The sequence below is a fragment of the Ovis canadensis genome, chromosome 19, assembly GCF_042477335.2.
Source record: "Ovis canadensis isolate MfBH-ARS-UI-01 breed Bighorn chromosome 19, ARS-UI_OviCan_v2, whole genome shotgun sequence".
In the NCBI taxonomy this organism is placed as follows: Eukaryota; Metazoa; Chordata; class Mammalia; order Artiodactyla; family Bovidae; genus Ovis; species Ovis canadensis.
This window is the reverse complement of record NC_091263.1, coordinates 70,630,068-70,655,463: the sequence shown is the minus strand read 5'-3', so window position 1 is coordinate 70,655,463 and position 25,396 is coordinate 70,630,068. Positions and strand designations below refer to the sequence as shown.

Sequence of the window (25,396 nt, the reverse complement as noted above, 5' to 3'; positions counted from 1 at the left end):
CGCAGAGTCGGACACAACTGAGCGACTGGACTGAACTGAACTGAACTGAACAGTGTAACTCTGGGCAAGCTTTAGCTCAAGCTTTGCTTCTCAGCTAGACGGTGAGGATGACAAGGCCTGTGTAAGAGCCTCGGGAAGAATTGAGAGCTCTGCGTCCCGTGGGCTTCCCTGGTGGCCCTGTTGGTAAAGAATCTGCTTGCACTGCAGGAGCCCCAGGTTCGAGCCCTGGGTCAGGAAGATCCCCTGGAGGAGGGCATGGCAACCCACTCCAGTATTCTTGCCTGGAGAATCCCCATGGACAGAGGAGCCTGGCGGGCGACAGTCCATGGGGTCGCAAAGAGTCAGACACGACCGAGCGACTAAGCACAGTGCATGCGTGTCAAGTACCAAGCCTTTAAGCCCAGCGTTCGATAAAGACTCAGCGAATGTTAGCAGCTCTTCATTAGCGAGATTTGGGGTCACAAGCCGGCTAGGAGTTTAGTTTAGCCCATAGTTTAAAAATAACACAGTTGACTGTCAGGTAAGGTAGACACTTTCTAGTTGGTCACACACCCATTCCCTGCCTCCCTCGTCTGTTTTCTACACCACAGCTTCACAGATTTATGAGGGAAGCCCATTTCTAGTCTTCCATACTCCCATGTTTTTAATGGATGATAATAAATCAGGCTTTGAAATTATCCATCATCTGCTGTCAGGGTTCACTGTGAAAACTCTAGGACTTGTCACTCATGGTGTAGCTTACTTAGGGCCCATTGAGACTGGCCAGCTTAGCATCTGCACATAGCAGGCTGGTCCATATTTCAAGCAGCTTAAGGGGCTTCCCAGGGGGCGCTAGTGGTAAAGAACCCGTCTGCCAATGCAGGAGACACAGAGACGTGGGTTCGATCCCTGGGTTGGGAAGATACCCTGAAGGAGGGGATGGAAACCCACTCCAGTATTCTTGCCTGGAGAATCCCAGGGACAGAGGAGCCTGGCAGGCTACAGTCCACAGGGTCACAGAGAGTCAGACACTACTAAGTGACTTAGCAGCAGCAAGGGCATTCTCACAGCAATTTAAAAAGTCTTCGTAAGAGGCGTCTCTTCCTTTCATATCATCCGCCAGGCAGGATCAAGGTGGGTGAGATACTCTAGCTGATAGATGGGAGGGGAGGCACAGAGCTAGCAAGCCAGAAGAGTGACCTACACATCTTGACATTCAGATGGGAGGGGTGTGAAGGATCAAAATCAGGAGGACCCCGTTTGGTGCCCTGTCGAAGGCGAGATCAGAGCTTCTCCGTGTCCAGAGGCCTCCCAGATATCATTAAAAAAAAAAAAAACCCATCACAGAAACTATTACATCAATACCATAACCACAGATGGAGACAGGCTACAAGATAACTCCTTGCATGAATGCAGAACTTCAAATGGTACATGTTTTACTAAGCGAGTTTTTAGTCCCATCGTAACATCTGCTTATTAACAAAATGGACATGGATGATTATACCTATTTCGGGTCATCAGGTGCTGAATTTGGAAGGTCCTGCCTCTAGAGGACTCCCTCCTAAGAACGAAAAGGCAGTCTTGTGTGCCTGTGTGTTCAGTCGCGTCTGACTCTCTGCGACCCCATGGACTGTAGCCCGCCAGGCTCCTCCGTCCGTGGGATTCTCCAGGCAAGAACACTGGCGTGGGTTGGCATGTCCTCCTCCAGGGGATCTTCCCAACCCAGGAATCAAGCCCACGCCTCCTGTGGTTCCTGCATTGGCAGGTGGAGTCTTTACCACTGAGCTACCTGGGAAGCCCTCAGGAGGCAGTCTTACCTACCAGTGTAAAGGAACTGTGGCAAAGTGCCAGTCTGAAATGAAGTCTGCACAGCTGCAAGTTTATCAGTTATGGTCTTGAGATACTGGCTAAACACACTCACACACACTCTCTCTCTCTCTCACACACACACACACTCACACACAGAGTTTCTAATGCACAAACTAGTGGAAAGTTTTCAGACTGACAAACTTGTCACTGGAACTGAATATGCAAAAACGAAGAGCAAAACAAACCCGAATCCAACCACCTCGTTAATAGCTGAGGTCTTTATTTCAAATTCGTATGTACAGTAAAAGTGCTGCTGAGAACTGGCAGCAACCAGACACAACATAAATGTAATTCTCTCTCAACAATTAGCAGCTTAAGATCTATCAACTACAGTGGTAATGTTCACACGTTCACAAGTGTCATTTCTGTACTTTTCAATTCGTGCAAGTGAGTTTTTACTCTTACACACTTTGATAAAACACGCTTACAGTCTAGTAATCACTCCTACTGAGGGCATCACCCAGCATACACAGCACACAGACAGCAATGGTAACTCTTAGAGCCACATTCAAAATCCCCAGCTACATGTGGGGGTGGGAACCGTAATCCGACCTGTATTGGTTTTTTTTTTTTTTTTTTAATCATATTTGGCTTTGTTTGGGATGCATATTTTCCGAAGCTGAAAGGCAGCTCCTTGCTGGAACTCACTAAACAAAACCAAATGCAGCAAAGACCACGTGAATATTATGCTCATTATCAAGACATGGCTAGCAAGGAAGGCTTGATCCCAGTTTTTCCTGGAAGCAAATTTTTACCTTAGTTGAGTGGAACCGGCTCAGGGGATAGGGAAGACCCCACCCAGTCAGTGAAGTATAAAATGTAACCTTACTTTTGCTTCTTCAGGAGCGGGTGGAATAGAAAGCCTTCTTTGCTAGGGTGCACTGAGTATCTTTCCAAAGAACTGAGATTGGAGCAGACAGAAGTGCCGTTCAACGATCATGTAAAAGGTAAAATGTTAGTGAGACTCTACAACCTGAACAGTCACCCAGGCTGCCATCAGCCTCACACACAGCACTAACCATTCATCCAGGAATGCTTCATTTCACAGGGAATGCACGCAGTCTTTAGAAGAGAATAAGTGTTAAAGCGAGGAGATGTTTCCACCCACAGAACTGTTAAACCATGAGAGCGAGGTTACAGGAGAGCTCTGAACAGATAAGACAACTCAGGGACAGCCACAATGCAAAGAAATTCAGAGGCAACAGGGATGGGCAGGCGAGAAAACGGATGCATGGTTACAAACAGCATTAGGTGCAGACAACTGCTGGGCCTGGGGAATGATCACAGGACAGGAGAGCTAGAAAGCCATTACTGGGCCTGACCTGGCCTGGAGGAGGTCCTTCCTGGGACAGATGAAGAGGATGGACAGTTAGCGGGGGCCTGTTTGGCTGGGAGCTCAGGGAGCTTCTGGAGGTGCAAACCTTCCTTTGATAGAAACTGTCCCAAAGCCAAAAAAAAAAAAAGGAATAATTTTAATCCATCTAGCTAGTGAATTCCGGTGCCCTCCAAACTTTGTAGCCTCTCCACAGTTCAGGGGACTCAAAAGTTCTTAGAAAAACTGGAGGATTGTGGCTAGAGTTGTTTCCAATAACTTCATGGGGCGCTCTTCCCCTCTCTGAGAGGTTAACCTAAAGCAGACAGTTAGGAGACGCCGCGCTGGTCTGACCAGGTCGTGGTGTCCTCTGACACTTCTACCTAAAGTCACTGCAATATATTTAGACAGAGTTAACACTTTATCATTTGTATTTTTATCATTTGGCCATGCTGCACAGCATGAGGGATCTTAGTTCCCCGACCAGGGATTGAACCCATGCCCCCTTCATTGGAAGCGCGGAATCTTAATCACTTGACTGCTGGGGAAGTCCCAACATTCTTAGATACACGGGCTTGGGAACAATTTGTCTTGGGCCAGGACGTAAACTGGTTCCAATTATTTTAAAAGAAAGTTCAGCCCCATGGTCCTTGTTCTGGGCGGTGATTCTGAGAGGCTCGCAGAGCTGACGGGTATGCTGTCACCATCTGGGGCTGGAGGATGGGGTGAAGACTGGGGTACCTGAGTTAGAATGTCGAGACGACGACGGAAACCGCACGCTGACTCTGGGAAGGCCACGGAAGGCGGGAGCTGGCGTGCAAGTCGTCGTCTCGCATGGACAGGCGAGGCTAATCTGGGGCTGGAAGCGTCCCCCAGCACAGGGAGGATGGGCAGAGCGTGCTGTGCGTCTCTTTCCAGGGCAGAGGACGTCTGCCCCTTGCTCACTGCCTGGCTGCACAGGACAGAGGCCAAGAGGGACCAGCATCTGTGATTCAATACTATGAACACGAAAAGCCTGACCACGCTTTCAAGACAGGCTCGAAAAGTCCAAGTTCCACCAAGATGGTAGAACTGGTGATAAGACAGGGATAGAGGCTCAGCCTGTCTTTCTAAACTCTCTATATAAAGGTTCAAGGAGCACAGCTAATACGTCTGTCTTGATGAAGAGGAGGCTGACGACATGTTACACCCCAAACTTGGGTCCTTCTAACCTGACGTTTCCTTTCCCGCTCTCTAGGGAGAATCATCCTCAGTTGATTCTCTCAGGCAGACAGAATAAAGCTGTGAAATGAAGGCGGGCTGGGGCCAAAATACAGACACAAGATTTCACGTCACTTTGGTCTCGGTAGTTAGGGGGTGTTAAGAAATAAATTAAGAAAGCACGAGGAATTATTTATGACTCTCGTAGTGCAGTCTCAGATTTTCCTAGAGACAACCCCAGCCCAAAGTCACTGGGTGAACCTAAGTCTCGGGGCAGAAGCGTCTCTACCCTGTCACGCTGGTTTGCGGAGACAGCCCCCCTCTCCCTGAGCACCCCTCTCCTCTCCAACCAAGCCAAGCCCATTGGGGGAGGTGTGGAGTGGCAGGACATCAGAAAGCAGCAGCAGCAGCCAGGGGGAGCTGAAGCTGTGTCTCAGGACGAGGGCATCAGAGAGCGGCATTCACAGCAAGTTCTCTCCTCAAACTGTTTCAGGACAAGAGGGGCAGCACACTTAAATATCCACACATCTCTTCATTTAAAAACAGCACTTCTTTATTTCAAAGAAGGAAGAAAAAAAAAAGACCCTCCCAACCCTTTCCAAAAAAACCCAATAATAATAATAACAATAATAAAAAATCCTATTAGAAACCATAAGGAAGCACTGAGAGTTTGAGTATTACATTCTTCAAGTATGCTGTTCGGATTTTTTTGTTTGTTTTTATAAGTTGGTGACCATACACATCTTTTTTTTAAAAAAAACCTTAAAAGTGCGGCCATGGGATTTGTTTAAAATTAAGCAGTTAGAGGGCTACTTCAAAATACTGTAGTAGGACTGTGCAGTGATCCTTGGGGTGTGATGTCCTTTTTTGTATCCTAGCAAAGGTTACGGGACCAGGCTCCAAACTGATCATACTTCCAGGGTTAGCGTGAGTGGCCAACTTGGGTGAGAAAGCCAGGGAGATCCACGTGTTCTTCCACAGACAAGGAAAATCCACCCCGAGCGCAGAAACTCAGACATGGAATGTGGTAGGGCTTCACAGTAAAGTTAGTCTGGGACGGGGAGAGGCGGTGCGCCCAGACAAGGCAGGGTGTTAGGTTCAACTGGTTTCCCTAGTCAGGTGTTCACGCGTCTTTTTAGTGGGTTTTAGTGCAGTCCTTCAAGCCACAATTTAGAATGCCCTTCAGTGTGCTCCAGAGGGTTGGTTCATGTAAAAGGACTGTTTTCAGATTTGCATCCCAAGGAAAATCATGCTACATAAAAGTGATCCAAGATTGTTGCCCAAAAAACTTCTTGGATAAAATCTAAAAAATACTATTGCAATTGCGTCTTTTGAGGAAGAAGAAGAAGAAGAAAAAAAAACATTATTCTAAATGTAAACAGATTCACTCAACTCTTGTTGCTGTAGAAAACTCCAGAGGAGGGAAGTGGCAGTCTACGTCCTCGCCGCATGCACTCGCCGGAGGGGAGGGGAGCACTGCGTTCCGGGCGCCGGCAGCATCATCTGGGTGAGGAGAAGAAGCGCTGCACGTAGCCCAGGAGGGCGTCCCAGTGCTTCCAGAGAAAGGCGACGAACACCACGAGGAGCAACGTGCTGAACGTCCTGCTGCGAGTCTTCATGAGCGGGACCACGCAGTTGGCGACCGTGGACACGAAGACCAAAAGGACCGCCATGACCGCCAGGAGGATGTTGATGAGCTTGCCCAGCAGGTTCCGGGCAGTGGCGTTCTCCAGCCCCTCCAGCTGAACCACCTGCTGCTGCTGCTGCTGCAGCTCCATCTTGGAGATGCGGGTCTGGCACGCCTCCAGGGCCTCCTGTGGGCCAGAGAGGGGAGAGGTAAGCCTTGGGACGCTCATGGCGCCCGGAGCAGCTGGCAGGCCCCGCGGGGCGGCCAGACGCATCCCGAGCTACGTCAGAGATCTGAAACGTGCACGAGTCTTGAGTGTGAGGGGCCACGGCACAACTCACGATTCAAGCAACTAATACTTACTTTTTGATTACCATTCAAGCAACTTGATTCCCCTCTGCTGCGCTCCGCTGCATTCAGCCACAGTCAGATCTGGTCTTGAACATTCTAATGACAAGACCTCAAACCCACGACTGCGTCTCTCTTTTCTTCCCCCGTGTAACAATTACTAATTCGAGTGGCACAGGACACACGCACTTGCTCACCGTAACAGGACATACAGGCTCCCTTGGTATTTTCCTCAATCCCGGTCCCTGCCCTTGGAGTGACTCTGCCAGTCTGGTGTGTTCACCCTTTCACCCGTGTTTAAGTCTACACACAGAAGTCCTTAGGGAAATGCATGGAATTATTTAAAATTTTTCTACCTTCATGCAAATAGTATCACACCATGGGACTGGTCCACAACGTGTTTCTCACTTGACAGAGGGCCCTAGTGATTCTCCACCTCAATGCATGGAGGCCCACCTGGTTCTTCTTAATGGCTACCTAGCATTTACAGCGTGGCTAGGTCACAGTTTATTCAGCCAGCTCCCTACTGGAGAGATCTGAGTTATTTCCACCTTTCTCACAGAACAATGGAGTGAACCTCCTCTGGACATATTACCAGGTGCTTCTCAAGCTAAGTAACTCCCCAACATCAGGCAAAAGGGCTCCCTGCACTGTCTTCTTGAGAGCTGATCTGTGAAGGGAACAGACACTGTGCCCAACACCTGGCCCAGCGTCTCCTCTCATAACCTGCACCCACGGGTTCGTATGAAATCGACCATAAAGCTCAAGAGGACAGGACCTATTTCCTTAGCCGTGATCAGATACCCTCCCAAGTTCAGCAGTGGTAGGAGCCCGGATTATGTGACCTTGGTTTCAGTGGGTGCTGGTTTCCTGGGATCTGAGGTGACAGCAAGGCAACTTGAGACTGAAGCTAAGCTAGAGAATGGACACACAACAGATACACCCCATTCCAGAAGGACCTTGGGAAAAACACTAAAATGTAAACAGACTTCTGGGTCATGGAAAAGGGGGCATCTGGGCAAATGATCTAGACATTCCCTTGATTCCTTGAGGCTTCTGTAATACATGTCTCCTGTATTACAGCACCAAGACTGGTTTATTTCAGGATGCTTTCATAGGAAACCACCAGAGCTCCAGAGAAAGGCAGTGAAAACCACAAGGAACAAAGCACTGAAGGTCCTGGTGTGAGTCTGAGTTTTCTCAGGGTTTTTAGAAATATCTCCCAACCGGGATGAGAAAAAGTTAAAATATTCTCTTTTGCCATGGATTAAACAAGAGTGCCATTAGCCTTCCTCATTACCGCTGTTATTGTTGAGTTGGTCAGTTGTGTCCGACTCTTGGGTGACTCCATGGACTGTGTAGCCCGCTATTATTCTCATAAATGGCCTGGTAGTGTAGCTGTATAAGGTGGATCTGGCAGTGAGGCTTCTGCCACAGAAGATAGGTCACGTGGCCCTGGGACCTGTCAGAGCAGCTTCCGAAGCAGTAACCACAGACGTAACATCCGTGCTCGTCCATCTACTGAGACCATCCTGAGCCCGAGAAACATTTCCCAAGAAGCCAAGCAAGCACACCACCTCCAAATGGTGGACTTGAGAAATGCTGGTGGCTCAGACGATAAAGAATCTGCCTGTGATCCAGAAGACCCGGGCTTGATCCCTGGGTTGGGAAGATCCCCTGGAGGACGGGATGGCTGCCCACTCCTGCCTGGGAAATCCCATGGACAGAGGAGGCTGGCGGGCCACAGTCCATGGGGGCGCAGAGAGTCACACACAAGTGAGTGATTGACACTTTTACTTTGAGACACGCATCGCATTTGAAGAGCAGGTGTGTTACAGGCGGTCTAATCTTCTTCTAATACTCTGCCCTCTCTGTCTTTGACCCTAAACATTTTTTTGTGTGCATGGTAAAAATACATAATATAAAATCTACCACACATAATATAACATCTACCATTTGCTCCTTTTAAAGTGTTCACTTAAGAAGCATTTATAAGTTCACCATGTTGTGTAACCACCACTCCTATTAAATTCCAGGATGTTTCCATCATCCCCAGAATAACCCCCTCCCCTTTAGCCATCACTCCCGTTCCTCTCCCTCCAGTTTCTGGCAACCACAGATCCACTTTCTCCGTAGACTTGCTGACTCTGCGCACTTCACGTAAATGGACTCAGGCGCTGTGCGGCCGCTGCGACCGGCTTCTTGCACTGAGCTCCGTGTTTTCGGCTGGACCCAGGCTGGGGCAGGTGCTGGTGTGTCACTCCTTTCTTCCCCTTCTGTACTGTGGCAACATATACATGATGTAAAATGTACCATCCGCACCGCTTCTAAGCGCGTGGGTCAGTGGCATGACACGTTTGTGCTGCTGTACAATCACCGCCACCTACCTCCACGCTCTTTCCATTTTAGGAAATTGAGACTCTGGACCCATTAACCAGTAACCCTGCCCCGAGCCCCTGGAAACCACCATTCTGCCTTCTCAGCCTTCTGCTTTCCCACCTGGCCCACCGTGCTGACCTGGATGTCCCGGGCCCGTTCGTAGGACTGATACGCAATTTTCTCTTCCATGCTGGCCAATTCCTGCTTCAAGTTCAAGATCTCATTCTGGTGGAGCTCTGTTAGGTCATTCAGCTGCTCTTCCAGTCGCTCGCACCTAACAAGAGGGAGAAGTGACACGGTTCACGTGTTCTGCATTTCTGTTGGTTATTATTCACATCCAACCCCCTAGATCCATTCTGCAAAGGAAGAAAACGAGGGCACACAGAAATCAGGCAAGTGGCCTGGGTGACAGGCATGCTAGTGGGCACAGCTCTCGGTCCCTGGGACGGACAGCTTCTCACAAGGCCGCATCACAGCAGCAACAGGGCTCTTCCACATTCTTCTCAACACAAGGTATTTGCAGCAAGGCCAGCAGCCCTGGTTAGCTTTTGAGCAGACCCATTACAAATGAGGCCGTTCTTACTCTGCCCCCAGAGGCATATGGGAGAAGCAAAAACCAGAGGACGTTAAGCGGTCTCATCAGAAGATACACAGCAGGCAATTGGAAACTGACCTTCCAGCAATCACCAGGAGCTTATTCCGACTGGGGCAGGTCACTCACTCACCTGGATGTTCGTCATTCAGAGCCCACCATCCCTATTGCCAAGCACAGTGCCCGAGGGTCAACAGACGTTTACTGAGCACCTGCTGTGTGCCTGGTTTGTTCAAGGTTCTGGGAACGCTGCGGTAAGAGAGACCGAACGCCTGCCCTCAGGAGTTCACAGCCTACAGTGGTGGTGGAAGGCAGTAAAACCAAGACAGCTGCAGGCGGGTAAGTGAGCCAGAGAAGATCGGGACGGGCATACGGCAGCGTGCCCGGCGGCCCTGGACTGCTTGGGAAGACCTTTTCCCAACCCTGAGAGCTGAAACCTGGGTGATGGCATGAACAAGCCACATGAAGATGTGAGGGGAAGAGTATCTTAAAGCCGAAGGAACTATCTTAAAGCAAGAATAAAACTCTTGAGATGAGAATTGGCTTGGCAGATTTTAGAACAGAGAGGAGGGACAGTGTGGCTGCAGCTGAGAAGAAAAGTGGGGGAATGCACAAAGAGAAGGTTCCTCAGGAGCAGGGAGCATATTTTGTTCATCTGGTACCTCTAGCACTTCAGACTCACGTGAAAAGGTTCATTCTACATGAAGACGGGACCTGGGCATGGCACCGTGGATCTGTGGGACTGGAACCATTTAAAAGGAAGAGATCATAGAGACTGGACAAAGAACACGGGTGAAGGGCGGGAGAAGAAATGTACGGACTGGCCAGAACAGTTGGGGGAGAAAGAAATTCTGCCCTTAAGGGGCAGGGAAGGCAGGGGGAACCTGAAATAGACAGTACATGGACCCAAAGCAGATGCTGAGGGGGGAGGCTGACATGAGGAACACAGGGCTGCCTGCTACTGGTGAAGCTTCCGGCAGGTTGTGGGTGCAATTCAAGGAACCAAAAAAAAAAAAAAAAAAAGAAAGGAAAGAGCTAAGTAGGTAGGAGAAAGGCTGAAGACAACACAGTAAGAAGCCCCGACAGGGAGGAATCACACAGCTCTAGCTGACGGTGACTAGAAACACGGAGGGCTCATCCCAAGAGGAGGATACACAGTTGGGGGTCTACATACTTCAGGTTCTACCGAGTTCGGATGGAAAATATTAAAAAAAAAAACAAAAAACCCATCAAGTTTCGAAACCTAAGAGGTGCATTTACTGGGCACCAGCAGTATCTACAGAGCATCTACACTGTGTGCAGACCTGAATGTACTATAGGCGAGCTCCACCACATGGGAGGGTATGCACGGGCTCCATAAGGGGCTGGAGCATCAGCAGACTTCACTACTTCTGGGGGTGGGGTGGGTTCCTAGAACCAACTCCCCACAAATGCGACGACTGGGTGCTTCTCAGGCAAGCACACACCTAACACTGGCATGCAAGTCTCGGAAAACTTTGTATTAAAAAAACAGAAATGGCAGAACAAAGGCAAACATTTAAACTACCCGTCCCTTTCGTGTTTAACGAGATGTGCGGTACACAAACTTGAAAGGAATCCATGGAAGTTCTCTGTTCAAGGTCATCTTTATGTGGCAGCGGCATCAGCAACATTCTCCCTTCTAATAATTATATAATGAATAATTAGATCCTAAACCCCATTCCTTCTCCATGAGACACAGATTAAAAATAAAGGTCCAGCTGACCCTCTTGGCTAAATTACTGACTCCTATTTAGTTCTCCTGCGTCCTTGATAATCTCTGTGCTGCTTTCTTGCCCATCGAAACCGTCACCAGAGTGACCTGAACAATGGATAGGGAAGGTTTCCACTCTGTGTCTGACTCAGGCAGGTTCTCTGAAACTCTGCCTTTTTACGTTATCTGTGGGCCCCGGCACACACTCGGAAACAGTGCCACCTCTGGAGCTGATTTTGCACCACATTTTCCGTCAGTTCAGTTCAGTCGCTCAGTCGTGTCAGACTCTCTGCGACCCCGTGAATCGCAGCATGCCAGGCCTCCCTGTCCATCACCAACTCCCAGAGTTCACTCAGACTCACGTCCATCGAGTCTGTGATGCCTTCCAGCCATCTCATCCTCTGTCGTCCCCTTTTCCTCCTGCCCCCCATCCCTCCCAGCATCAGAGTCTTTTCCAATGAGTCAACTCTTTGCATGAGGTGGCCAAAGTATTGGAGTTTCAGCTTCAGCATCAGTCCTTTCAAAGAAATCCCAGGGCTGATCTCCTTCAGAATGGACTGGTTGGATCTCCTTGCAGTCCAAGGGACTCTCAAGAGTCTTCTCCAATACCACAGTTCAAAAGCATCGATTCTTCGGCGCTCAGCTTTCTTCACAGTCCAGCACTCACATCCATACATGACCACTGGAAAAACCATAGCCTTCACTAGATGGACCTTAGTTGGCAAAGTAATGTCTCTGCTTTAGAATATGCTTTCTAGGTTGGTCATAACTTTCCTTCCAAGGAGTAAGCATCTTTTAATTTCATGGCTGCACTCACCATCTGCAGCGATTTTGGAGCCCCCCCCCAAATAAAGTCTGACACTGCTTCCACTGTTTCCCCATCTATTTCCCATGAAGTGATGGGACCAGATGCCACGATCTTCGTTTTCTGAATGTTGAGCTTTAAGCCAACTTTTTCACTCTCCTCTTTCACTTTCATCAAGAGGCTTTTTAGTTCTTCTTCACTTTCTGCCATAAGGGTGGTATCATCTGCTTATCTGAGGTGATTGATATTTCTCCCGGGAATCCTGATTCCAGCTTGTGCTTCTTCCAGTCCAGCGTTTCTCATGATGTACTCTGCATAGCAGTTAAATAAGCAGGGTGATAATATACAGCCTTGACGTACTCCTTTTCCTATTTGGAACCGGTCTGTTGTTCCATGTCCAGTTCTAACTGTTACTTCCTGACCTGCATATAGGTTTCTCAAGAGGCAAGTCAGGTGGTCTGGTATTCCCATCTCTTTCAGAATTTTCCACAGTTTATTGTGATCCACACAGTCAAAGGCTTTGGCATAGTCAATAAAGCAGAAATTGATGTTTTTCTGGAACTCTCTTGCTTTTTCCATGATCCAGAGGATGTTGGCAATTTGATCTCTGGTTCCTCTGCCTTTTCTAAAACCAGTTTGAACATCTGGAAGTTCATGGTTCACGTATTGCTGAAGCCTGGCTTGGAGAATTTTGAGCATTACTTTACTAGTGTGTGAGATGAGTGCAATTGTGCGGTAGTTTGAGCATTCTTTGGCATTGCCTTTCTTTGGGATTGGAATGAAAACTGACCTTTTCCAGTCCTGTGGCCACTGCTGAGTTTTCCAAATTTGCTGGCATATTGAGTGCAGCACTTTCATAGCATCATCTTCCAGGTTTTGAAATAGCTCAACTGGAATTCCATCACCTCCACTAGCTTTGTTCGTAGTGATGCTTTCTAAGGCTCACTTGACTTCACATTCTAGGATGTCTGGCTCTAGGTGAGTGATCACACCATCGTGATTATCTTGGTCATGAAGATCTTTTTTGTACATTTCTTCTGTGTATTCTTGCCACCTCTTCTTAAAATCTTCTGCTTCTGTTAGGTCCATACCATTTCTGTCATTTATCGAGCCCATCTTTGCACGAAATCCACCACGTTTTAAGTTCAACAAATGCCACAAGATTAGGTTAACGTACTGTCTTTGTATGACTGTCCTATTAAACCCACCGTGTGTGGTGGTATCAGCGTTGGATGATTCGTTATCCTCTCCCCTCACCACACAGGGGCTAGAGGCTTTTTAAAAATGGGGTGTTCCACTGTGTCAGTTCCTTGGGATTTAGGAGAAGGGCTGGGCTGGGCTGGCAGCAAAGAACTCTCTAAGCTAGGGCCGATGTGGGGTGGCAGGGCAGGCAGCCTGGCAGTAGTGGCGACCAGCCTGCACGCTGACGGCGGCAGACTCAGGTGACATCCCTGCTGTGTGGACCACCTCAGTCTCTCAGCCACAAACTGTACGGTCTTTCAGGCTTTGCAGGGAAGTTACAGACAATCATTTCATTAAACCTGGCTCACAAATACCATTAGAACCGATTAAAAAGGAAGAGCAGCAGCAGCTACCATTTCTCCAATGCTTATGATGTAAACTGGGGCTTCAGCAGTAAAGAATTCGCTACAATACAGGAGGTGCACGGGACACGGGTTCGATCCCTGGGTAGGGAAGATCCCCTGGGTCGGGAAGATCCCCTGGAGGAGGGCATGGCAACCCACTCCAGTATTCTTGCCTGGGAAATCCCACGGATAGAGGAGCCTGTCAGCCTACAGTCCACAGGGTTTCGAAGAGTCAGATAAGACTGACTTAGCTGAATCGATTTAGCATGGATTATATAAATTACCTTCCACAACCCCAAGAAGACAGTAGGTAATACCTTTACTTTACAGATGAGGAATCTGGAGCTCAGAGAGATACAGAAATTTGCCCAAGGGCAGAGAAATTAAGTAGGGGAGCGAGGACTTCAATCTTGAATCCAGGTAGGTCTGACTCTAAAGCCCAAGTTCTTAACCATTCAAGAAGGCCAGATGAATTCCCTTCGCAAGAAGGGTGAGTCAGGTCTAAAGTGGATTCGAATCACACAGCTCCAAAGGGGCCTGGACACTACCACACTGACTGATGGTTTTGAAGCTTTATGTCAAGGCAGAGTCAACAGGAGGACTGTAATAAAAAAGATTATGGACCTAGAGTAGGAAAGAGGATGATAACAAGTGTTGGTGAGGACGTGGGGAAATTCGAACCCTGGTATACAGCTGGTGCAACTGTTCTCTGGAAAGTAAGTTTGGAGCTCTAAACATAGTTACCATGTGCCCCAGAAATCTCACTCCAGGTGTACACCACAGAGAAAGGAAGACTAACTTCCACTCGAAATTCGTATACAAATATTAATAGAAGTATTATTCATAATGGCCCCAAGTGGAAACAACCCACTATCAAGTGATGAATGGATATATAAAGTGTGGTCTACTCATACAACGCAGTGTTATTGCGAAAGAGAAAGAAATGCAGTAATGACACACGCTACAGTATGGATGAGCCTTGAAAATATGTTAAGTGAAGGATGCCAGTAAGGAAAACTGAAAATTGTGTGATTCCGCATGCATGAAATATTCAAAATAGGCAAAGCTATAGAGACAGAAAGATTAATGGTTGCCAGGGGCTGGGGCAGGGTAGAGAAGATTGTAGACTGATAAAAATGTCCTAAACTGATTATGGTGGTGGCTGCATGTATCTGTGGATATACTAAAACCACTGATTTGCGTATCTCAATAAAGCTGTTAAAAAAGATTACGGTAGTTTACTTTGAAATGCATAAAAAAACAGATAAAGGATAGATAGATGGAAAGATATACAGTAAGACAATACATTACTAGTATGGGAGTTAACTGTACACTTTTTTCCCCCAAGTCTGCAGTGTGTTTGAAAGTTTTAGAATAAACATCGGGGGAAAATGACTACAGGTATTACAGCCAGGTTCGTGAGTCCTTTGCGAATTCTACCCCTCAAAGTTGCACAGTCTCAGGTCGGCTCACTTTACATAGCAAATTCCTTCATCTGTAAACTGAGGTTAATAATCTACCTTGAAACATCCGTTTGAGTACACAGGAGGTGTTAAAAAATGTGTTTCTCTTTTTTCCATCTTCAGTTTACTAAGAACACAGTGGCTGTTTTGAAAATGTTTCTAGTTCATAATGAAGAAGGCATCAGGTGAATACTTGCTTCCTGAAAAGAATTTATGGGAATTTGAAAACCTTTCTAACCAACCAAGTATTTCCTGTGGTGACTGATTCACGCCTTAAGTCTCTTTTAGACTCATCAGCAGTCCGCGTCATTGTGCTCACTGCAAAATAAATCCAGTCTCTCACACCCTACTTTACATGTTTCTAACATGATCACTATTTCACATACCTCCTTCCTTCACCCTCATGAGTTATTAAAAATCAGTATGTTACAAAGAGAAGTACACCATATTGTTTGAAAGGTAAAAAATTTAGTTCCTTGACTATAAAGAATCTTAAATTCTAGGGAACAGAAGCAGCCTTGTTAAATCTCTTTCCACCCAGGAACTATTTCTACAATAGCCCTGACAAGGAATCTCTCTGTGAACACCTCCAGGGGCAGGGTCTCATTTTTCTTAAGAGTTGTTTTCACTGCTAGATAGATGCAGCTATCCATCTAAAACTGAACTAAAACCTAGCAACTCCTCACTCACACCAAGTCCCCTCTCTCAGCTACATTACTTGTGATGCCTGCCTTCAGCAATAAGAGGCAGTGCCCATGGATTCCATAGAACCAAACCCTGGTAAAGTCTTGATTGCACACGAATCTGTCAGTATCACTCTCTCTCGCCTCGTGTTATTTGTAAAGATGAGCCTGTATTCTATTCTGGGGGAAGACACAGAAGGCAGGAGGTAAGAGCAAGACGCTTTGGAGCCTGGAGGTGGGAGCTAACCACTGGACAGCCAGGGGGTCCCAGCATCCATCACTTTAAGGTAACAGGAATGACATGAACAGAAAGTTGCCAGGTGCCGAGTGACAGGCATATCAGGACATAAGATACGCTTTTTCCGCCCCTCAAACTTTTAACACTTTAACATTTCTTTGAAATGCAAGCCTTGAATCCTATATTCTCTTCCGCAATTTTAGATCCAAACTGATGTAGACATTAAGAGTTCCCAATGTAATTTTTTAAGTCCCTACTTAATTAAGATTTACCAACCTGCTTTATTGAGTTCTTTCACTGATTTACGTTCTTTTTTCTTTAGTTTTTCTTTCAGCAAGGCTTTATAAGAGGTAATTTTACCTACATGTGTCTGAAAGTGTCTTGATTTCACCCTCTTCCTTGAAGAATAAAGCAGGTGGGACAGAGCAGCTTGTGTGTGGTTTCTCTTCCCTAGCCCTCTGGAGGTATCACTGCCATCCTCCGGCAGTATAATGTCGCATGTGTTTGGTCTGTTTCACACTCAGTCTCTTTCATCACCTGGATTTCCTCGTGACGTTGGCAACTTTGGCTTCAGAGTCTTCCATGGCGTTCCCTCCTGCAGGTTATCTCCTCTTTTCAGGTTTCTTTTTGAGCTGTTTCGTGGCTTTGAGTTGTGACAAAACATATTTTGCATACTGACACCTATGAACAGTTAAGATGATCTATCAGAGGACACTTGAGGTTGGCCCTCGGATTCTTTTTCAACCTGTCTGTAGAAGGGGAGATTCTATAATGATGTAACACTACCGATGAGTACGTAATGCTACATGTGAATCAAGAGTAAGCGCGAAGTCGTCAGCACGTGTTTCTAACTCTTGAACCTTATAAACCAGCGTCTGTCATATAAAGATTACTAACACGTCAAAGGCTCTGGAAACCATGTTAGGACTGAATTTTGTTCACCCCACGTTATATCTAAAGGCTCTCCACCTTCACTGTTTCTGCTTTGTACCTTTTCTTCACTTGAAAATGTTTTTATGCTGTCACAGTTTGTCCCAGCCCATGAATCTGCTCATCTAGGTTTTAGACTCAAATCCTGACTCTGCAAAACACCGGTGTGAGTGACCCTGTTCACCTGTTAAGAAGTCTGTCTCCTCCCAAGGGTGGCTGTGAGGATTATTACACAGGAGATAGATGACAAATGTCTGGCAAAAAAAAAAGGCCAAGCCTAGCGAGGTGGTTCCAGGGGGCTGCTTGTCAGTGGCCACGGGATCCCAAGTGCTACACGGCTGCACTCTTCACGGCTTCCTGCTTCTGATTCATTTCTCTAACCCTTCATTTCTTCATGTCTCCACGTTCTCAGTCTCACATATTCCGGAATTTTCAGCACTCCCAGTATACCCATGCTGCTTTCCCTATGAAATCATACAGGTGGGTTTACGGGGCAGGCATCTGTCCTCCACGCTGGGCACAAGCCTCTTACTTCTTGCCTCCTCATCAGGAGGCCAGCACAGGCGCACCGATGGCTCCGGCCATCACCCCGGCTCAAGTCCGCCAGGCGACTGAACTAACTGAACTAGCTGGCCTGTTCCAAGCTGTCCTTTAAATTGGTAAAAACCCTCCTATCTGCCTTCCTTTCATGGCATGTGTTGTGTATGTGTGTGAAGCAAAGTCTCTTGAATAAATTCTATCAGGTCTTTGTAAACCTCCAGAAAGAGTTGAGTAGAAAGTGTTAATCTTTACCCTGGGTTACCATGCCCTTGCAGAAAACGAAGGCTTTCAGAAGCTGAACAATTTACTCACAGTTACATGGGGATTAACAGCAACACCCCTCAGGCTGAGTCTTCCTGAATGGGAAAATGTAACTGGTGCTCCCAAAGACAGCGCTTTATTAGCAGGCAGCTAACTAGCCAAGTGGCACTGGCATAAGCAGAAGAGCTCCGTTTCCCAACAGACGAGACACAGACAGGTTAGGAGCCTTGCTGAGGTGACATGAAGCTGCAGAACTCAGGGGTAAAGCAAAACCCACAAAGGGTCCAGCTGAAACAGCCCCGTTAATTCATCTACTAAGCGTTTGTTTGCCCTCTTCAAGTCATAAGAATTACCTGGAGAATGATGACTTTCTGAAAGAACAGAAAAGTTGCAGCTGTTATTGTGAAGTGGAAATCCTATCACACTCACACAAACAATTGTGTTTGGGTTACCATAGTAGTAAAGCACCTCCAATCTGCAGGGAACATCAGGGAGGAGACCGAGAAAGCCATACACTTTGAGGCTTTTGCCAAATGTGACGAACAAAGAGGTTGGCAAGATGCCCCTGGTGCTGTGCAATGCCGTCCTCTGGGTTGTCTCAGTACACTGAAAGAACTCGACTGGCCTGTCATTACTAAAACATTTTCCCTAATTTTCCCACCTGGGTCAGAGAAGTTCGGGCTCTCAGCTCTTTTCACAACCTGCAAATTGAAAAGCACAAACCTGACTAGGCTTAGCCACTTCCACTCAAATGTTTTTTTTCAGTGCTTCCAGCCTGAGAGGCTTACATAAACCACATGTGAAATTACAGTCTGCAAACAGCCTGGCCCAAAGAGCCCAGTAAAAAATGCTGTGGTATTATGTGCGGTGGGGGAGCGTGTGGGGTGGAGGAGTTTAGGGATCAGTCTAACCAATTAATCACTGTCAGCATCGAAATATCAAAAACGCCAGCAGAGATCACGAGAACAACAAGAGCTACCTGGCCCACTAGGCCTTTTTATGTGACGTGTTTGCCTCAGAGACTCGAGACACTGCTCGGTAATCCTCACCTCCTTCCTCTCTGGGAGGTGCTTTGAAGTGCAACTTAGAAAGGGGAGGCTGAGAAAAAAAATGCCACAACCTCCCCCTGCTGGTGAGGTGCAGGAGGATGGGAATCGCTTGCTTCATGCTTCTCGCTGCTTAGATCTGTTTCATTGTTGTCGTTTTTATAACTTCCACCCTGTCCCATACTGTTGGTCAGATGAGAAATCTAGACGACTAAAGGAAGGAGGAAAATGCTGTCACCAACTTTCCACCTCTCCCATTTTGAATATTATAGACTCTTTTGCTCCCTTTATTTTTCAGTGTTTACTTCCAGTCTGAATTCTAAAACAGAGAAGCCAGATACCTAGGGAATTCATAAAAAGAACACATCACCATTCTCTCCTTAAATATTAACGCTAAACCAGCAGAGGGTGAAAAAAAGGGAAACTAAACTGTGAATCAGCCTTTCACGTGTGATTTTTTAAAATCAAGAGCTCCTTAAGGGACCTGTAACCCCTCATATGACACTACTTGAACTCTCTGGACACGAAGGGTGGGTGTTCTTGGCCCTACGAGTCTGTGACTTTGACTGGCACATGCTTCTCATGTGACTTAACATGGAACACAAAGGAGCATAAGATAAATAATCTTACTCTGAGACTTTTAACTTAAAGGTCCTTCCTAAATCATTACAACTCAAATGCAGCGTTGACAGCTAAATATGATTTGAGCTTAACTATCTAGTAAACAGACAGCCTGAACACTGTACGATCTTTTCTGAAAAAAGTAGGTTATATCGTACTTGGGGAGGTGAAACTCTTTTCCACCAAGATGCAACTGCTCTGTCTACAAAGTATTAAGATACATCTAGATTTTTTTTCCCAAGAGGAATTTAGAGCAGTTTATTCCAGGCTTTTAACAACAGGATCTGAGTCTAGTCTAGTCTGACCACAAGAATCTATCTGGGTTAAATTCACCAGTGGGGTGCTTCACCCTTAGGCAACCTACTTTCCCGCTCCCCGCCCCAAGCTTATTTATTTTTTTATTTTAAAATTAATTAAAAAAATTTTTTTCAAATTTTGGATTTCCCTGGTGGCCCAGTGGTTAAGACTCTGAGCTCTCAGTGGAGGGAGCATGGGTTCGATCCCTGGTTGGGGAACTAAGATCCCACATGCTGTGTGTCCAATAAATGAAATAAAACATTAAAAAAAATTTTTTTTTCCCAAATTTTTATTTAATGTCAAAAACACTTTGTATTGGGGTACAGCCGAAAATACATCTAGATTTGCTGCACGTTTACAATGCATAAATGAATACTGGTCTTGGAGAGTGAAAATTCCCAACTGGTCCTGGAAACCTGTCCAATTCATCCACTGGATTAGTCAACACAGTAGTCACCTTCCTAGACCAAAGATAAGCCAGGCTCTTCGGGCCCACATTCCTGACAAGTGAGAAAGCTGGGTGAGCGCACAGCTGGGAATGCACCACCACTCTTTGGGTGTGGCTCAGGAGTGTGGAGCCATCTCTGAGAGCCTATGGGGCTTCCCTGATTGGGCAACAGGTCACCAGGACAGGATGGCTGAAGAATCCTGTGGAACAGGTATTGAGAGGAACAAGAAGGACTAGGTCCCGGCTGACTGACACCAACAGGCAAGCCTGGCAGCAGATGAGTGCATTATCTCCCCAGCGCGTCCTAGAGACCCGAGGCGGTTTCTGCCAGTGCTGGGCCTGAATGGGCAGACACGGCGGGGGCTGGAGACAGGACGTGCAGTGGGAGCCCGAACGCGCCCCTGGCTGAACTGGGGGAAAGAAAATCGATTTCCCCTCCTTACCTTCTGTTCCCTTATTTATGTCGAGGCCCAAAAAGAGACTAGGAAAGACTCCACTAGCCTTCAGTTGAAAAGGAAAAAGCACAGTTTCAGCCCCCAATCAACAACAACCAGTCCCCCTAGCTTTCAGGAGAGGCAGTGAGTTATCTTAAAAGACGAAAAGCAGCAGATGCCACAAGCACAGAGGGAATAAATAAAGGCTACAGGGGGAGACGGTGATGACAGCTTTCTGATATCCTGGTGCTGCTCACACCATCCTGGCTGCCCCCACAGACACTGCCTCATTTAGTAATCTCCACAACCCTGCACCATAGACATCGCTTTTATGGAGGAAACTGAGCTTAGGTGAGCCACAGCAGCTCATAGCACTCACCAGAGTCAGAACTGGCAAGCAAATTCAGGCCTGCCCAACCTTTTTTAACGAACAAAGTGGTCACTGTATTTGCTCACGCTTCCATCTGTCCGCCCTTCTCCCCTCCCACCTCAGCACCTCTCCAGGGCTAACCTGGGAGGAGCTCACCTGCGTGAAAAGTCTCTCAGGTGGAAGATCTTACCCTCCGAATGAAGAGTCTGTCTCTGAGGTGCACCTCTCAATTGGGCTTTTTCCCCTCTTATAAATGAAGAACCAATTTGAGCCAATATTTTCAGTTTCTATTTCAAGCTTATGGCCAAACCTGGTCTGCATACCCTCTGCAGACTCTCAGATTAACTGACAGTTGACAGACGGGTTTAACCTAAGAATACGGGGCTACCACAGCTGTATCTGACCGTATCTCTGTCTTATGCCCAGTGACAGGAAAATAAATTCACACTTAACAACAGCTTCTCTAGTTAGAACTCCAGTGGCCGGTGCCTACCTGGGTGGGCCTCACCACTGACTGCTCTGCAGCGTGTGACAGCTGCTCATGGGGACGGGCTCCTTCTGTATTTTTGCTCTTATGACTCAGTGCAATTTAAAATATCCCTGGGCTTAATACAAACAGTCTCAGAAGCCGATTTCCAAAGAACAGCAATCCCCTTAAAATAGAAGCTTTCAAATGGCATTACTGCTCATCAACACCAGGAGGGTTTTTCACCTGCCTGATACGACACTGCTTCACGCAGGCAGTCGCTGAGCAAAATTCTCTGGGAAAAATGACAACATGAACCTGTAAGACTACTGATGGACTGTTTTCCTCGTTCTCTCCTGGTTTCAATGCACTTTGCCATAGCGGAATTTCTTCCTACAGTAGCTCAGCACGGTACATTCAATTTGGGAACAGGACTAAACCTCCAGCTTTTAGCAGCCAATTAAATATATGTTAAACCATTTTACTGTGTGACCTGGCAGAAGTCACTTTATCTCTCTGGGTCTCAGGGGACTCATCTCTGGGATGAGATTACACTAGATATCTAAGGGCCCCCTCTACCTCTGATGTACGAAAGTGAACCCAGTTGCCACGAACCAATCTGCAATAATACTCTAATGGGATGAAGAGATTAGATGGACAAAGAGAATCTGATGTCAGCACAGATTCCATCACTTAAAAAAAACAAACACAGCTACATATCCTGTCTCCTGCCTCCTCAGATATACGATCCCACTCATACCTGAGAGTCCAAAGCAAAGCGCAAAGACTAAACACCTAGTTAGGGGCCCAAGGTTGAGGCGGAGTTCAGATCCAAGCTCTGCGACACTGACTGCCTTGGCTAAGTGTGTGTGGGCGCTGAAGACACACTCTTCACTTGTGGCACAATCATGTGGGTGAAAAGAGGTTTCTGAGGAATTCTGATGATTCCAAAGAAGACGGTCTTGGGCAAAACTCTTTTCCCTGGTGCAACTCACTGGTGTAGAGACCAATACCAATGAAGTGACTGATGGTATTGAGAAAGGACTCTGAAAAGGGGGAAATCAGGATGGGGTAGTGGAGGTTTACTTAAGTAGGGGTCCCTTATTATTCACCTAAAGTGTTGCATAAGCTTGAGCATCCACAGAATTTTATAGAATATGCTAAACATAGAGAGAACTTCTACAGAAACAGACACTGGGTCCTCAAAAAGGCCCTAAAGCTCTTGCTATTAAAGTCAATGCTTCCTAGAGCTAGACTCTAGGTTAGTCTGTCAGACAGATTTCAGGGTCGACTTTGGGAAAATACTTGTCCTGGGATGAAGAGAGCCCAGGCTTTGGGGTCACATTAAAGTGGGTGTGATTCCTGGCTTTACCATTTACAGAGCAATCTTTGGCAAAACTTAAAACCTCACTGGGTTTCAATTTTCTCATCTGTAAACTTGGGTTTAGGGTTTCCCAGGCGGCTCAGTGGTAAAGAATTCACCTGCCAATACAAGACGTGTGGGTTTGATCCCTGGGTCGGGAAGATCCCTTGGAGAAGGAAATGGCAACCCGTTCCAGTATTCTTGCCTGGAGAATCCCATGGACAGAGGAGCCTGGCGGGCTACAGGCAGCGCAGTTGCAAAGAGTCGGACATGACTGAGAGACTGAGCGCACAAAACCGGGTGCAGTGTGCCTACAGGTCCACCGTGAGGGTCAGAGAACATGCAGGAAACATCTAGCGCAGTGGGCACCCTAGGGGTTTACTGATGCTGCAGAGGCAGAGTCCTCCTCCTCCTCTTCCTTAACCACTGTGCCTGGCCTCCCTCCTGTCAACTCAGATGTTAGTAAAATAAACTAAGGCAGCGAGAATAAGCAGAAACCCATCTAGAGCAGCCATGGACGCATTAATGGGTTTCCTGGTCACAGAAGAGTCTCATAAGTCCAAGCCCTTCCAGGCCTGGAACAGAGCAAAAACAGAAATCCGCAGAGAGAGGCTGCTGCAGGCAGCTCACTCAGAGAGTGGAGAAGGTGTGGAAAGGACAGAGAGCAAACTGCCCAGGACCATTTACTGCGGAAGCATGTACGCTTCTACCTGCACTGGGCTGAGAGTATCCCTCTAGGCTAGAACACTACTGTTGTCAGCTATTTCCACTCACGTCAGGTTCAATGTACTACTCTGTTAAAAGAAGGGAGAGAAATGCTGCAAAAATGCTTAAAAAGTGAAAAGTTGTGGGCCTTAAAGAATACACTACAATCCGTGGCGGAAACCTCATTTATGTAAAACAGTCCAAAGACCAACAAAATTAGATAAGTATATTTACTGTGTAAAGACATATGGAATAGAGGAGAATTCTCTTATTGCTCTATACATGGAAATACTGCTGCCAACGAAATAACTGAGTAAACAGTTGTTGACTTTTCCAATGCTTTTCTTGGGGGGGAAGAAAAAAGATTCCGTTTAAAGGAAAGACCACGCTCAGGCTGAAGTGATGTGGCAGACATGTCTTCCTCCTGCCCCTTCAGGTTTGAAAATTCACAAGTTCCTTTTATTCTCTCTTCATTCAGAAAACTAGGCATTCACTTTTCAGAATTCAAAATGCAATGAAAGGAGTGCACTTCTCCTCACGTAGCCAAGTGGCTTGGATGTGATTCTTTTAATGAGATACTAATGAGGAGCTAAAAGTTCTGTCCTGTCTGTGAATTATTTTAAGTGGACACAGAGGTGGCCTTGGGAGGCTTGTTTTTCAACTCCCCAATTTTCTCACACTGGCCTACACTGGACTTGACAGCGTAACAAACTCTATATGAATTTTAAGCTCTGGAAGAATTTAAAAACTGGAATGTTTTGCTTTCCTTTCAAAATAAAGAGGTCAAAGCAGGCAGTTGTTTTTCTGAGCAACTGACCATGGAACGCCCAGGTCTCCATGTTCAGGGCAATGTATTTTAATAGCAGCAGTAGCAGCTGCTACCTAACATCAATCAAGCACTACAGGGCCAGGCACTGAGCTACGTGCTGTGCATAAATTATTTCATTTAAATGGCACAATCATCCTATGAAGGACTATTATTATTTCTATGCTAGAGATGAGGAAATCAAGACTTAGAGAGGTTAAGAATCTTGTCCAGTTTGCAAGATCAGAAAGCAGCAGGCCTAGAATCTGAACCTGGGAGTTAGGTGTTTTTAGACTCTGCGTATGAGTCAGATTGCCCACTGCTTTGGATACTGTTTCCTAAGTATACTCTGTACGTGTGCTCAGTTGTGTCAGACTCTGCAACCTCGTGAACTGTATGTAGCCCACCAGGTTCCTCTGTCCATGGAATTTTCCGGGCAGGAATACTGGGGTAGGTTGCCATTTCCCTCTTCATCTAAGTATATTAAAGAATACATAAAACAATGACATAAGAACAATCATTCACTTGCTTTTAGAACTTCATTTCTCTCTCCCACACTTCTCTTTTCTTCTCCCTTCAAGTCTTAAGTCAGAACTGAAGGACAGAAGAGTGAAGATTAGAGGCAGGACTGAGTGACATTTTTATCACCTGAAAAGAGCTTGCTGCTGTAACTCCTCTCGGAACTAACTGATACACATGAACAATTAATCTCAGGCCCTAAAATTACCTCATAAAAGCAAATTTGAAATAAAAAATCATTTTCATTATTTTTTTTCCCCCAAGAGGTGAAGGGACTGTTCAATCCTTGACACTACAGTAAAAGTACTGAGACTCTAGATGCTAAGTGGGACAGGACCAGACGCAGGCCTTTCAGGGCTTAACCTGTGGCTGTGAGCAGGGCGTGTGGCTCCTGTAATACTGGCCCTTACATCTGTCTCAGAGAGGCGGCCTGGCTCTGGCTGACAACACCAGCCGCATGCGATGGGAACAAGAGGCAAAGACACAGACGTGGAGAATGGTTAAGACTGGTCTAATATGAATACAGTGTGTGCTGTGAAACACAAAAGAGAGGCCGGCTCCTACCCTTAACACAGATTATGACTCCAAGCACTCAGTCCTTGGAGAATTTTCTAACTGCGTAGAACCATGTCATGTTTTAAGTCCACTCTCATTCAAAGAGCTGGCAATCCATGAAAGTAACACACAGGCTTATCTAGATTTACTTCCAGTCTAAATCTTTCTATATCAACTGCCCAGATAAGTGTGTTTAAAGGCAAGTATCTGCAAGGTTCAGTAT

General features: G+C 46.6%; 1 protein-coding gene across 25 annotated transcripts in view; it reads right to left on the bottom strand.

The window, feature by feature from the left end:
* Positions 1-2,051: 2,051 nt before the first annotated feature.
* Positions 2,052-25,396, bottom strand: part of TMCC1 (transmembrane and coiled-coil domain family 1) — a 156,545-nt gene continuing 133,200 nt past the window's right edge. For 19 of the 25 annotated variants that reach the window (XM_069560958.1, XM_069560949.1, XM_069560960.1 and 16 more), the window contains 2 exons: positions 8,853-8,988; positions 2,052-6,174 (listed from right to left, as the gene is read on the bottom strand). In XM_069560958.1, the coding sequence (XP_069417059.1) occupies positions 5,860-6,174; positions 8,853-8,988 (451 nt within the window). In that variant the 3' untranslated portion in view covers positions 2,052-5,859. Of the gene's footprint in view, positions 6,175-8,112; positions 8,617-8,852; positions 8,989-25,396 lie in introns of those variants that run through there. The other 6 variants (XM_069560954.1, XM_069560956.1, XM_069560955.1 and 3 more) reach the window with 2 other exon arrangements.